The following is a 15,755-nucleotide window of genomic DNA, read 5'->3' as shown; positions in this document are numbered from 1 at the left end:
AAATTATTACGTTTTTTTTTTTTTTTTTTTTTTTTACTACTAAAATAGCAAACTAATAAAAAAAACGCCAAAAAAAAAAAAAAGACTCAAGACGTTGGTCAATAAAATAAAAAGCTGTCCATCTCCGCCGCCACCTGTAAAATGCACCTATTCAGGAACGAACCCACCTGTCCCGAGCATCGTGCCTCGCGCGACAAACATGGAGCGACGTCTGTAATGACACGCGCAGGGGAGGCGTGAAAGGGATACAAGGACTTATTGGTTCGAGACGTGTACTTCTATAGAAGAAAAAGCATGCGGAAAATGGGTGCAGTCATCGACACAAAAGACCCCTGGCTGTTTGCCGTCACCCCCATCTTCCTTTAACTGGAGCCCCCCCTCCTCCTCCCTCGGACCGAGATGCATTGTGGGGGAAGTCGTTGCCATTCGACCTCTGCGGGGCCTGCGCGGACGCAGACAGAACCCTCAAATTCATTATGCCTTTAAAAACCCTATTTATTTCCGCATAACCTACATACTCGCACCAGGAGGCCGGAGCGCGGAAAAAACGGCTCGTTTCATGCGGAGTGCTTTATTTAAGAGAGCCGCGATCGGATTTTTGTTTTGTTGAGAAAGTGCAGATTGTAATTTATTTGAAGAAAAATGTCCGGAGAGCGAAACCGCAGGTCGCTGGCTTTCCGAGGAGGTGGATTAGCCGTCACCGGTGCCAGCGCCGTCGGAGGCAACAGCTGCGAGGCCCCGGCCTGTCAAGACCGACATCTGAACGGGAACAGAGCGGATCAAGAGGACGACGGGGATCTGGGGGCGAAAGGACCGTCGCCGGGGAAAGTCGAGGGCGGGGGGTCCGTGAGCGACAGCACAGAGCCCGAGGAGGACGACGACCCGGAAGGGGGCAGTTGGACAGCGGGGAAAGATCACGGCAGGGGCGCTTCAAACAGCGTAATGGTGAAAACCGAGAGCTGTAAGCGGGCGACCGGCAACGGCGTGAACCGGGAGGACTGTCGCGCGGGAGAGGCGGAGGAAGCGGCGGCCGCTAGAAAGCCGCTGCTGGAGATGAGACCCCAGACGCTGCTCCAGAAACACTCGCTCTTTCAAGCCTCCTGGCTGCAAGAGTTCCCGTGGCTCAAATTCAGCCAGGGAACGGGGCTGATGTCCTGCTCCTGGTGCCATAACATCGCCGCCAGCAACAGCGACGAGCTGGTGAAAGGCAGCCGGAATTACAAGCGGGCCTTGCTGCTGAGACATCACCTGTCCTCGGAGCACGGCAGGAATGACCCGACCAGACAGGTACGTCCACGCTGCGGTATACCGGGGACGGGAACGCTCGGGCGCGCGACGGAGCCCACCCGGGCAGCGCCGTTCGGTGTGTGGCTAACAAAAGTCGACGTTTTCCCGGTTATTTTGGAGCGGGGGTGCTATTTTTAAAGCCGTTTAGCGAGCTACCAGGTCTGTTAGCTATAGACTCGGGTCGGAGGTAGCAGGTTAGCATATGCGAGCTAACTGGATCAGCGCTGTCAGTCTGTGAAGCTGAGCTGAGCCGAAAGACCCTCCGCTAACTTCAAAGCGTAAAATCGATATTTTAGCGTGCCGTAGCAACTTGACCGCCGGTTATAGATGGGTCGTGTGTTGTTATAATCCTGCATTTACGTTATATGGATTCAAATAGGTATTATTAAACGGGCCAAAAAGTATGGTAAAGTGAGACTCAAAATGTGTGTCCTGGTTTCCTGTACTGCGCTGTAATTATCAACCCTGGTTGTCATGGTTACTAACCTGATTGCTACAGAGGTCACACAATGGCAAGGGTTTGACCCTGCTACCTTTGGGGAGCCGCACCCCTTCCCAACCCCCTCGCTGTAAAAAAACTGACCTCTGGCACATCTCTCCCTCCCCTTTTAGGGCACCTAAATTAGAGGCATTGTGTTAGGTGACTCCCCAAGATCCATAGATAGTGTGTGTGTGTGACTTGCTACACTGGGTCAGAGTGAATTATGTCGCCTGTAATGACAGCAATGCCTGATACGTGCAGGCCACTGCAACCAGCAGAATAAGATTAGGCTCGAATAAATCATATCATATCAGCAGCTGAGAAACACTTGTGAGATAATGCCCTGTAATAGTAAAATGTAATTTATATTTGATACTTCTGCATTCTGCTTTCAAAGGAACCGTACAACGCCAAGACATGCCATTTAAGATAAATAGTTATTGATTGATTTTTTTTTTTTTTTTTGTGCTTTTGATTCCCTGTCCATTATCAAGCCGCAAAATGATTGATTCATGTACTAAATTCTATCTGTTGCTGCCCAGAAGTCGTCTTGTAACTGGTTTGCCAGTAAAATCCCTTAGGATCGTGTGGTATGATAATGTCCAGTCTAATCAGAGTGACACAAAGTGTTCCACTAACTCAATTTATACCCCTCACTAATTAGGAAGGAAAGGAGGAGCAGAGATTACCACCGCCTCCCTAGCAACAGAAGGGTTAAGACGCTGCAGAAGATCTGTTACGCCTTCCCTTCCTTACCACTTTTCCCTTTTGCATATACTTAGCTTTTTTTTGTATGACTGCATAATGTAGAATAAATGTGTTATGCTGCATTCATTTTCCATTATAGGATATAGTATTTGTGATTTACGCTCTTAAAAATTAAGGCTTGTGTGAAATAGGGGGTTTCACAGCGATGCCATTTAGAGGAACCGTTTTGAGTTTTCCAAAAAACTCATTAAACAGTTATGAACATGACAGTTTTTCCATAGTGTGAAGAATATTTTAATAGAAAATTTTTAAAATATAAAGAACCTTTCGGTTCTGTGCGATTACGGTTCCTTATTGGCATCGATGAGAGTCGAGAAGGTTCTTCGTAATGACGAAAAATGTTCTTTACAAATGGTTGGTTTTTTTGGACCTTAAAAGCGGTTCTACTACAACATCGCTGAGGAAACCCTCTTTTTGGAACCTTTGTTTTTAAGAATGTGGACGTTAAAGGTTTTTGATGGAGTCGTCGATGCAGATGAAGAACCATTATTTTTAAGAGCGATTATGTCATTGACCTCGAAGCGGTAAGAGTAGCGGACATGGAGATCACGAGATTGTGGAAGAATAGTATCTGTCTTAAAGTATCCTAATTGGGTGAAACATTAGGACGGCTGCTGTCTGAGTAAAGAAAGGCTGTTCTGATAGGCCACGTCCTCCAATAGCCAATTTCATAATTATGATCTATTATGTTCTTCATTGCAGCAACTGTCTGTCATAATGGGCTAAATTTCTTCACTGGTCCATATCAAACTAACTGTAATTGGATTACCCCTAAAGAAGGGTATCTGGGCTGCCTCACGCTTCAGACTCGACTTCGCCCTCAAAGTATTTGCCCTCTGTTCCCGTTATTAGTGAGCTGCAGTGAAGACGAGGGTCTCCACCCCTGTACTGTCTGCCGCTGTGAGATATGTGTGTATTGGGGGGGCTGTTGTGTCGTCGGTGCTGGTGGTGGTTGTGCTGGTGGGGGAGAATTCCCTGGAATTTTGTATCGATGAGCCCTGCTCTTTGTTGGGAGGCCCAGATCCTGGCATTCCCCTCCCACACCTTGGGTCAAGCACACTGCTGCATTGTTCATGCATCTGGATGAGGGGACCAGGCGCTGGCCTCAGGGGCTGGGATGGCTCAGGAAGACTATGCGCAAGGAAAACAAAACCGTCGTCCCTGTTGTCTGAGGCACAATGTCCCCCTAACGTGCCACTTGTGTAGCGTATTTTCACCAAGGCCCTGGTAGGTGATAAAGGCACGGGTTGCTGAAGGCTATGTGTTTAAATTTTGGGGAGCTATTGTTGGTTTACGGTGAATGAAACATGTTGGAAGTGTACAATAGAATAATGGGTGTTGGCAACTCTTCGCCTGAAGAGCTTTAGGCGACTATCTGTTCAACTGCAGCGCAGGAGAAGGGCAGCGGTATTGGTAGTGGTTGTATAATGTTCCTGTTTCGCATCAAAATGAAAGTCTGGGGTGGGAAACCAGAGAGAGAAACCACAGCAAGTTTCGTGTGTTTTACGTGTTTTAATCTGAAAACGCACGTTTCCTATTTTCTTTGATGTGCCACATTCTGAACAATACTTTTTTTTCCCCTTCTACATACACCACCGTTAAAAGGTTTGGGCCTGTAACAAGTAAAAAAAAATAAATAAGCTTTTCTTTTAATTTCTTTGGTCAGATTTATGAAATAAGAATTTTTTGACATGCTGATTTAAAAAAATAAAATAAAATTATCATGCAATACATTTCTATTATCAACAATTAATGTGGAAAACTGTTGTTTTGCTTAACATTTGTTGAAACCATTCTGCATTTTTTTAGAAGATTTTTTGGTGAATCAAAAAAAAAATCAAAAAGAATAGAATTTATTTGAAATGTAAACCTTTCATACGTTCCAATTTTTTTTCTTCTTTTTTAAAATCTTATTAACCCCCCAATCTTTGAACACTAGTGTAAACGAAATCCAAACGTGTCAGGGGTTTTGTGAGTAAAAACAAATGTCTGAGTAACACAATTAGCATAAACCGTATGAGATCATAATTTTGGCATTTATAGATATTGTAAAACTAATGTCTTTTCCTTTCGTTGTTTGGTTGTACAGTTTGCACAGGCCAAATGGCTTACAAAAAGAGGGCACAAATGACCTAGCAGCACAACTGTAGACAATAACAATAACAAACATTCAATTAAGAAAAAGACTAAGCCAAATGTCAAACTGTCACCACAGACTCATTTTGACAGGGTTTAATGGGGGGAATCTTCGAAAAGCATCTGTTCTCTTGCATACATTTACACGTGGCACATCTGGAGAAAGGATGAACTGTGTGCGAGTTTGCATGAGAGAACGAAAGGAAGAGAAAGAAAGAGAGGTTAATTCTGGACTAGTATGTCCTGACACCCTCTTTGGACTGCCACCTCATCTGTCCTCTCTCCATAGCTTGGCTTGGCCCATAGTCAGGCTCTCTCTGGATAGACAGAGGCGAACAATAGTGGGGACATTGTGACACCACAAACGGACATTCAATCTTGTCTTAACACCCCTGTTTCTCCAAGTCATCCTCATTCTTCAAACCTGCTCTTCACTGTAAATCTGTCTGAACTCAACGCCGCTGCCATTTAGACTACATTTTATTGTAATTATTTTAAACGAATGCCCTCATGTCATTGCATACTTCACGTACCCCAAAAGGAGATTTTGAAGAGTTGCTCATTTTTACTACAGCTCTCATTCAGGCTTGTCATGTCGCCTTTATCTGAGAAACACACAAAAAGCGATTTTCAAACAGGTTTCCCAAACACGCCCATGTCTGCCATTGTTTGTCAAACAGATCCTAAACTCGTACCATCTGTTGAGTCACTGTTGCTGGTCAAAGGATGCTTAAACAGAGAATTGTTAAGAGAGTGCCATTGAACCAGTGTTTACTGGTTTTACAAATTATTACATTTTATACTTTTCCTCACACACAGCTGTAATATGACTTTAAAAGCCTTGGAATACCAATGCAAGTTATATGGACTACTTTGAAGGTGTCATATTAACAGTTTGGAGACCTCCTGGTCAAAAGAAAAAGTGTGGTGTGGGTGCAGTCAGATGTTTATTAAACACAAAATTATACTTTTATTCAGTAAGAACACATTAATTTGATCACAAGTGACAGTAAGGACATTCATAATGTTTCCATTACAAATACGTTTTTTATTACTTTAAGATTTATCAAAATGTCAGTTTCCACAAAAATGTTAAACAGCACAGGCTGCTGTTGTTTATGGAGCAGCAAATCCAATTCAATATTATCAATATTGAAAGATCATGTTACCCAGCACTTCATTTTATTGCAAAGAGCATTGTGAACATTTTCCAGAATATATTTTTGTGCATGCGTGTACATGTATTCAAAGAGTTTTGCAGGCTTTAAACAATTTAAAATGAGTGAAATATGACAAGATTTTGTTTCTGCTCTGGTTTTGTAATTCCAGCTGTGTTTTTCCAAGCCTTTTGCAACCTTCACCAGTAAGTGTGTTAGGGAATTGTAAGTGCTTTCTTCACAAAGCTTCAGTGTAGCACTAAAGCAGCAATAGTGAACAATGAGCCTGGAGGAAAGGACTGGCATTGTGTGGAGAAATGGGGTTGTGCTCTCTCTCTCTCTCTCTCTCTCTCTCTCTCTCTCTCTCTCTCTCTCTCTCTCTCTCTCTCTCCCCTCATTCTCTGTGACTACTGGTTGGGCCTGCTGTAGCTGGATCAGGCTACAGTAATAACCCCATCTACCAGGACAAGCCCAGCAGTGTGGAGGATGGGGGCTGGGGAGGCCTCCGCCCTGAGAAATAGATTTAATCTGAATTACTCCAGCAAAAAACCCAGCTGTGTGGTAGGAGGGGAAACCATGTAGGGTGGTATAAATTTCTGCATGGATTAGGACATCTGCTTTGCAATCCAGAAATATATTGTGTAGATTCACTCCCATTGAGTCTCTGGTACCAGCCTCTTCTCTCTGTCTGTCTCTCTCTCTCTCTCTGTCTCTCTCTCTCTCTCTCTCTGTCTCTCTCTCTGTCTCTCTCTCTGTCTCTCTCTCTCTCTCTCTCTCTCTCTCTCTCTCTCTCTCTCTCTCTCTCTCTCTCTCTCTGTCTGTCTCTCTCTCTCTCTCTCTCTCTCTCTCTCTCTCTCTCTCTCTCTCTCTCTCTGTCTCTCTCTCTCTCTCTCTCTCTCTCTCTCTCTCTCTCTCTCTCTCTCTCTCTCTCTCTCTGTCTCTCTCTCTTAATTGTGAGAGCAGATGATGGAGACTGATGGTGGGATGGGATAATGGCCAAATATTTCTCATCTTAAAGAGCATTAACAAGCTCGCAGAGATCGCATCCTATGAGTGGGGGGTTTATAACCGCTATACTTCCCCACAGTACTGCAGGTTTTGAGCCTGTTCAACCAGTTCTCTAGTCAAGAGTTGTCACCGTACACCTGCCCTTCACCTTATGTTTACACTGTAGACTAATGCTGATTGTCATTTTTGTTTGTTGTCACTCCACTAGGAGATGGAAAGGCCAGAGGACGCGGAGAACCTGGAGGTGGAGGACTATAGAAACAAGCCCAATGAGAACTCCTACTGCTACCAGCTGCTGCAGGAGCTGGACAAGCAGCGCAAGAGCGGCATCCTCTGTGACGTCAACATCGTAGTGGGCGACCAGGTGTTCAAGGCGCACAAGAACATCCTGGTGGCCGGGAGCCGCTACTTCAAGACCCTCTACTGCCTGACGAAGACAGAGAACTGCGACCAAACTACCGTCACACACTTGGACGTGGCGGCCGTGCAGGGCTTCTCTGTCATCCTGGACTTCCTGTACTCCGGCAACCTCTTGCTCACCAGCCAGAATGCCATCGAGGTGATGTCCGTGGCGAGTTACCTCCAAATGACCGAGGTGGTCCAATCATGTCGCGCCTTCATCAAAGACGCCCTCAACATCAGCATTAAGCAAGAAGCCCCTGATTCGGTGGTGGTCGACTACAACAAGCGACGGACAGTGGCGAAAGACTGCCACAGCGCCGACAAGAAGCCCAGCAACTTCTGGGCCACCAGCATCCTCTCCAAGCTGTCCATCAAGGCCAGCAGCCAAGTGAAGGATGAACCCAGTGATATAGAGGTGTCTGGTGGAGAAGGCTGCGCTTTGGGAAGCTCTGGTTGGGGTGGAGAGAACTCGTCGGAGTCGACAGAGACGGAGCCACAGGGTCCGGGGCCGGTGTTCGTCTGGAACGAGCCACATCCTGGTACTGGGGTCGTCGTCAAGAGAGAGGTGCATCCTGAGCCGGGCAGCGGAAGGCGGAAAAAGCAGACCGCCAAGCGCTTCGTCTACAACATCCCACCTGAGCCGGAAGAGGGTTTCGACGAGGGCATGTTCATCCAGCCGTCTGCCTCCTACACCAGAGAGGACTTCTCTTACCTCTCAGAGAATGCTGGTACGTTACCCATCATGCCTTGCTCTCGTGTTCAGGCTCTTCAAACCGAGTCCAATTCAAGCCATCAGTCATAACCAATTTGCATGTCATTAAGAACACACCCAGCAATTTTTAAAAAAAAATGTTTTCATTTCCTTGTATGCTGGAAGTGCCTATTGAGCTCTTTCAGGTCGTGGGAGTTTGGTTATTTGAATAACGTCGCCGCCCTATTATGTAGACTCATCAGCATACTTTAGTGCTGTCATTAGGTTTGTCACGCATGACAATAGTGTTTTTGACACCTCTCTATCACACTCACACAAACACTAGTATGCCTTACTGTGAAGCTTTTAGTAGTAGTAGTAGTATAATCAGTGTTTGTCAGAGGCAGAATACACAGCCTTGAGGAAGAGGTCATGCTATGTTCCAAATGGCTATCGTACTACTAGCGCTGTTTGTGAATTTGATACGCTGAGTACATGCCGTGCAAATTTTTTCAGTTTACATTCAACTGTAAATTTCCAGTCAAGTTGATTAGAAAAATGGCTCACATTTGGGAATCCGATTAGATCTTAGCTTGTTTACATTAATTTGAATGTGGTTATGCAATGGCTAACATGTTGTGGACTGTATTAAACACAGCATGCTCTATACAGTATGGAAATAATTTTTATAAAGGGCCTGATCAAAGCCTGCATGTACTGAAACACATTACCTGAAATGTATTACGTTTTAAACATTATTTGATAACAGTGTTTCATATAGATCAAATCCGATTTTAAGGTTTTTGATATTTTTTGATATTGACTAAGAATCATTAATATATAATGGTCAGGTTCACTGTGCAAGATGAATTAATACATGTAAAAAATATTATATTTGTCTATAATCTTTTATCAGAAGGCTATTTGCACTGAAATTATTTTTCTGCTGACGTCAAGGTCACTTAAGTTTCAACCAATGGGCACTGACACGATTTAAAGAGTCATGTAGTTCTTTTGACTGAAATCTGGTGTAAAATGCACATTTTTCTCGACTCGAACTTGCAATACAAATTCCCTTCTTATTCCCATTTCGTTTTCTACATTCTATCGTTTCCACGCACTGAAGATGAAATGACGTTCTCAGCCAGTTTTGCCATAGAGTTTGAGCCACAACACGCAGGGAAATCAACAGCTACAGAAACTTTTTCCACTAAGCTGATGTAGAAAACATTAGCTGATACGTTGTTACATCTTTTCTTTTCGAGCGGGAATGTGCTCAGAATTAAATAATATTACGAAAGCACGTTCTTGCCCTACATGCTAGCATACACGCGCGTCTAAACCTTTAGCTGTGGCAGTCAGCCAACCGGGGTCTCGCATTATGATTGCTTGTCCTCAGGCCCTGCGCAGCTCAAGGCCGCAAGACCATCTTCTCTTTTTAATTAGAGTGGCCAGTCCGTTTTCTCCTGCCCTTATTAAGGGAGTCTCCCCTCCCTTCGCCTCATACCACAAAAACCTGCGTAATCTCTAGCCTGCCGAGCTGTCATGCTTCAAACTCTCTGCCCCCATTAAGAAGAGCGGCGCGTGGTATAGTATCATGTCTTAAGTGACGCGGTTCTGAGAAGAGGCTTTCTCTTGCCGTTGTCGACTCCTCTAATGCAGGATAATGAAGTAAAGCAGGGAAAACGTTCTACCCCCAGGCTTCCTAAGCGCCCTCAAATGCACTTAGCTCATATTCCTGAGGGCACTTAAATGTGCCGAGCTGACGGCTCACACCTGCAAGGCATGTGTGTGTCGGTGTGTTTGCCTACACATACCTACATATGCTTACGTACTCGCCTGTGTACTTGCGTCCATGTTGACTACCCACTTCCTTTTTCACACACTGGGTTTTTTTGTTAGAGGGAATGTTGCTTATTGCTTAAACCCTGTCCGTTTATTACGTAAATATACTCTGATTGAATTGGTGCCATAAATGTACGTATTAGTACCTAAAAGATACAAAAGAACAGGCACAGTTTTCATTTTAATTTAAGTTTGTTGTTTTGTTCTTTTTAGCATTATTTTAAAATATTTCTATTTAAGATTTCATTTTATTTACATTTTTAGTTATTTTAGTACTTAAACTCATTTCAGTTATTTGTCACAACAACAGCATTTAGTCATTTCTAATTTTCATTTAGGCTTTTTTTCTTTTGTTTGTTTTAATTAAACAATTAAATCTAAATGTTAGATGGACAAAAGGTATTTTAGCTTCCTTTTATTTTAAATACAACTACTACATTTTAAGTAGTTTGTTTTAATATTAAAAATTAATTACTTAATTTTTAAAGTCTTTATTTTATTTCAGCTTCATTCGTAGTAGTAGTAGTTTTAATAAATAGACATTTCATTGCAGTTTTAATTTTCATTGGAATATTCATTTAATATTTATTTTAATTAATGATAAATAATAAGAAGAACGCTAGTGTCACATCATGTAGACAAATCATTTTCGATAAAACATTGTGTTGTGCTTGGATGAGCCCTGTCTTACACATCTCAGAGCAGGATCCGTCACCATAAATGCACGAGTTCTTTCCAAACAGGACGGTTGACGGTTTTCAGCAGCGGCACACACACACACACACGCCCATGCGCACACACACTACCCCCAGTTCGCTCTTCTGAGGTGCAGCCCTGCCAGGGGCCGTCCCGCCCTAATCCTGCTAATGCAGCCCAACTATCTCTGCCATTCCAAATATTGACCCAGGCAGAGTGGGCCCACTGCAGAGGTACTTACAATGGGATCTGACGGCTTTGGCCTGCCTGCCTGCTAATCCACAGTGTGTAAGATGATCCACTGTTAGGGCTTCACCCATTTATTTACACATCATATCTCCTCCACACACCCATACACACACACACACACTTACTGCCTTACGCAAAGTCATGATCTTTACAAATTCATACGTGTCCAGTGGTATGAAATGATCAAGGATTGTATGAGAGTGAACGGTAGAAGTCTGTTCAGACTAAAATCACTAACTAGCGTCCACAACAACATACAATAACCTTATTATAAACATGCTATACCTATAGCTAATGCTGTTTCTCATTGGAAAAGAGATTCCAATGATATTCTGCTTTGATTGTAGTTGAAGTAGTAATCGTTATAACTATTGTCCTTGTTAATGGGCTATAAAGGGATGGCTCACCCAAGAATGTAAATTCTGCAATTAATGCTTGCACTAATTACTCTAATTTCTTCGTTTAGCTTTAGAAAACAAATTTACGAAAATATATTTTCGATGAAATCTGAGCGCTTTCTGACCTTTCATAGACCGCAACAGAACTACCACATTTAAGGCTCAGAAAGGTAGTAAGGACATTGTTAAAATAATTAACGTGACATCAAGAATTGTTCAGTTATGTAGTTATTTTTGTTTTCTTTGTGCCCAAAATGTTTTCTTGTAGCTTCATCAAGTTACAGTTGAACCACTGCCATCATGGACTATTTTAACAATGTACTTTATACGTTTCTGGGCCTTGAACGTGTCTGTTGTGTTGCTGCCTATGCAGGGTCTTCATTGCAACTTTCATTTTTGGGTGAACTATCACTTCAAAGGAACAGTTTAACCGTAAAAATTAAAATATCCCTATCTTTTACTTGCCTGCAAGCCGTTATTCGTGTATATGACTTGCTTCTTTCAGACAGTCTGAGTTTTAAAAAAATGAATCGTGGCTCTTCCAAGCTTGGTAATTCGGGTGGATGGTGATCCATGATTTCGAAGCTCCGTAAATCGAATATATCCCCAAGTACTGTAACGTAAAACTAAGCTATACACCTTCGGAGGGTTATTACATGTCCTGTGACGCAAATAGTTTTTTGTAATAAAAAATATTTCTAATTTAAAAATTATAACCTAAATAACGCACTTGGCTGAGCTCTAACTTGATACAGCTTACACCATACATCAAGTCAGAAGTCAGCCAAGAAGCCTTGACGCTCGATGTTAGGTTAGAATTTTTAACTAGAAATATTTCTGTTACAAAAATGCATTGATCTGCTTCAGAGTACATTTGGTAATCCACCAGAGGCCTAAAGGTTAGTTTTTCGATGCAGTACTGATATATCCGATTTACCGAGCGTCACAATCGTGGCCACCAGCATTACCAATCTTGAAAGAGCCAGGATAAATAAAAAAAAAAAAAAAAAAAAACTGACTGTGTTTGTCTGAAAGAAGAAAGCCATGCGCTTTTGGGATAGCTTGCAGGGGAGTAAAAATGCCATAATTTTCCTTTTTGAGCGAACTACTTCTTTAGGCTGGAAAGTACAGCAACATCGAATACCTCATCAGTGTGTTGCAAACGTCATCACTCAGAGAAGGATTTTCTTCAAACGTAGTTATTTAGTTAATGCTCATGCATGCAAACACCCTTTACGTACTTGCATTTAGTCACTTCCTCACACAACAACGATGTGTAGCTACTAGCTATAAGCATTCCCGTGTTAGCATAATTGAGTGCATTTCAGGCCTGAGAGGCAGTGCAGCGTTTCCTCGGGGCCTGAGGTAAGTTTTAGAGCTTACAGGGTGGGGTCGGTTAAAACCTTGAGCCCATTTATCACCAATCTCTCAGATCTGGCCTAGCAGGTCTCGTCCAGCCTACTGCGCGATCCCAGTCGTGAACAGTCTCATGACTCAGGCCTGGCCAGTGAGAATCTAAAAGTTAATTGTTAACCATTTTAAGTACCAGCAAGCTCATAGCAACAGATTGAACTTTAATTTCAAGCCTGTCGGCACAGACGAACGGCACAGCTGCTGCCGGGCCTCTTTCAGCCCGCAAGGTGGTGTTTAGAGCTTCGACTGAATTCCCAGGTGATCTGGCTCTCGTCACCCCCTTGGAAACCTGCTTGACGACCCTTTGTTTTGCCCATTTTGGCTCAGACAAAGCTGGATCCCACCCCCAAGCCCACATGCTGTAGCTCCGGTCTAATTGTCACAAGACACCACTCCCAAGAGAGCTTGAGTGTTGGGATGAATCTTTTCAGAAACCAGAGATTTCAATTTATGCACACCATGAAGTAGTTTCTCTCATACAAACAATTAGGCTGTTTCTGAATGTTTCTTTGTGGAGAGGAACTGCGGTTAGACGGAAAGAGTTCTTGCGTTTTATACAGCTTGTTTATCAGTACAAAATTGCATTAGACTAATATAGTTATGGCTTCTGGCATGTGGTTTCCATAGCAACTAGCACACTTTCGCAGCATTTTTTTTTTTTTTATGTAAGGGTGACACTTGACGGTACATACAGGCGCTTGCTTATACACGCTAATTTTCTCTCCTAAGCCACACAAAGCCACTTTTTGCATGTCATGTGTCACAAAACTGACAATTAGAGCTGATAACGCGAACAGAGAAAATTCTGCCTGCGACAAATATTAACTGCCTCTGCTGGCTTGGCAGATCTCAGGCTGAATTGTTTATATCTCAGGAACCGGTGTGAAAAGTGCTGAGAATCTATTTGTTTGTGTGGTTTCTCCTAGGAGAAGCGCCTGAAAACGCCCTCAATAAGCTGAAGTGTCCCCACTGTAACTACATTGCCAAGCACCGGCGAACACTAAAGAGACACCTGATCATCCACTCGGGCGTGCGTTCCTTCAGCTGCGACATCTGTGGGAAGCTGTTCACTCGCCGAGAACACGTCAAGAGACATTCCCTGGTAAGACGGGAGCACAAGTGTTTATAGTGTGTGAATCTCAGAAAAACATTTCACCCTAACTTTTAAAGAACACTTATTTTAGGAAAACATATTTTTAAACCACTATGTACTTTTGGGACAGCTGAATGTTTTCCTCCATAGTTCCCCAACCAAATAAAATGCATTCGTGTGTGTGTGTGTGTGTGTGTGTGTGTGTGTGTGTGTGTGTGTGTGTGTGTGTGTGTGTGTGTGTGTGTGTGTGTGTGTGTGTGTGTAATTATTTAATATTTATTATTATTATTATTATTATTATTATTACTATTTTAAAGGAATCAATACATTTTGTTTATACAATTTTTGTAATTAAATTAAAAATAAAATTAGAACTGCTTGGTTAATAATTTATGTTTACTAAGGTTAACTAAGGCATTCTAACAAATTCAAACAGCAATATGCATTGATGTAGAGTTTAAGATGGTCCTCATATTTACATTTATGGTTACTAGACATGGGCAAAATGCAATCAAGGATTTTTATTTTTTAAATTTCTCTTTTCTTTTCTTTCTTTCTTTCTGTATGTATATATGTGTGTGTGTGTATATATATATATATATATATATATATATATATATATATATATATATATATATATATATATATATATATATATATATATATATATATATTATTATTATTATTATTATTATTATTATTATTATTATTATTATATATATATATATATATATATATATATATATATATATATATATATATATATATATATATATATATATATATTTTTTTTTTTTCCTCCCATTGGCTGTTTTCATCCACAATCTTGCAAAAATCACTGTCATCTTTCTCCACTCACTAATATCCCTTTTGATTCCATTCGTTTGCAGGTTCACAAAAAGGATAAGAAATACAAGTGTATGGTATGCAAGAAGATCTTCATGTTGGCGGCGAGCGTGGGCATACGGCACGGCTCCCGGCGCTACGGCGTGTGCGTGGAGTGCGCTGACTCCCACCAAGGCACGCAGGAGGGTCTGGAGGGCATGCAGGACCTGGAATTCGCCCGCGACGAAGACTTTGACGAGGCCGGAGAGGGAGACGAGGACATGGAGGCGGAAGGGGAGGAGCCCAATGAGATTGACCAATCCAACTGCGAGGGTGATGCGGGTGCCACCCCCGAGAAGGACTAACTTAGACATAACCTGGTAGAGAAACGAATCAAAATGCAAAGAAAAAAAAATAGCTGGGAAACAATCAACAATTCCAAAGTGCTATCAAACCTCTTTGTTGCACGTGAAGTTATGTCAAAGAGATATATAGCTTTGTTAGAGAGGGACTCCAATATTTAAAGATTGTTCTATGTGTCAGAGTCTGGGCCCTGTGCCTGTCAGAGAAAGAGGTATAATGATATATAACAAAAAAATCAGGTTTTTCTGTGATGTATTTTTTTTTTTTTGTAGGGGATGAGGGTGTACAGCGTTTGAGTTATAATAGGCCAATCATATTAAAAGAAATATTAATTATTTAATTTATGAAGAAAGATATTATGGTCTTATGAAAATGATAGAATTAGATTTCTTTTTTTTTTAATGTACGTCTGCTTATTTTCAGTTCATAACTGCGCTTCCTGACAGACCTGATCGTATATTGCTCAGAGGAGGAGCTCGACAAAGAATGAGCATTATAAAAATTCCGCTTGCAGGAAGATTTTTTTTTTTTTTTTTTTTTTTTTACTGCGTGTGTGTTTCCTTTCTAGGTATATGTTGTCATGAAATTTTATGAAATATATATAAATATATATATTTTCCTTTTCCTGCACAAATCTTGGAACCAAAAATCTGTTTTGTGACTCTAATTGACCACAGCCATATTTATGATTAAGTTATACGGGGCTGTTAGATCGTGCCAAGCAGAACGCACACCAAGATTTTTCGCAGGACACAGAACTACTGAAAATGCTGAGAGAACATAAAGCAGAGAAATATATATATATATTAAAAAAAAACAAAAAAAAACTGAAAAAGAGAAAATGCTAAAATATAAGGGGAATATATTATTGCTAGCTTTATTTGAATCACAGCATCACAGTAACACTTTATAAAGCATTTTGACATTCACTTAAAGCTTGAAT

At 41.8% G+C, this 15,755-nt stretch overlaps 1 protein-coding gene across 1 annotated transcript in view; it reads left to right on the top strand.

Moving 5' to 3' along the window:
• Positions 1–170: 170 nt before the first annotated feature.
• Positions 171–15,755, top strand: part of zbtb10 (zinc finger and BTB domain containing 10) — a 17,266-nt gene continuing 1,681 nt past the window's right edge. The window contains exons 1-4 of the mRNA XM_043218138.1: positions 171–1,287; positions 7,046–7,967; positions 13,458–13,633; positions 14,515–15,755. The exon at positions 14,515–15,755 is cut by the window's right edge and continues 1,681 nt beyond it. Of these exons, the coding sequence (XP_043074073.1) occupies positions 643–1,287; positions 7,046–7,967; positions 13,458–13,633; positions 14,515–14,814 (2,043 nt within the window). The 5' untranslated portion in view covers positions 171–642 and the 3' untranslated portion in view covers positions 14,815–15,755. The remainder of the gene's footprint in view (positions 1,288–7,045; positions 7,968–13,457; positions 13,634–14,514) is intronic.

Source organism: Puntigrus tetrazona, chromosome 19 (genome assembly GCF_018831695.1).
Source record: "Puntigrus tetrazona isolate hp1 chromosome 19, ASM1883169v1, whole genome shotgun sequence".
Taxonomy (NCBI): domain Eukaryota; kingdom Metazoa; phylum Chordata; class Actinopteri; order Cypriniformes; family Cyprinidae; genus Puntigrus; species Puntigrus tetrazona.
The sequence above is the reverse complement of the archived record's forward strand: the minus strand, read 5'-3'. Positions and strand labels throughout refer to the sequence as shown.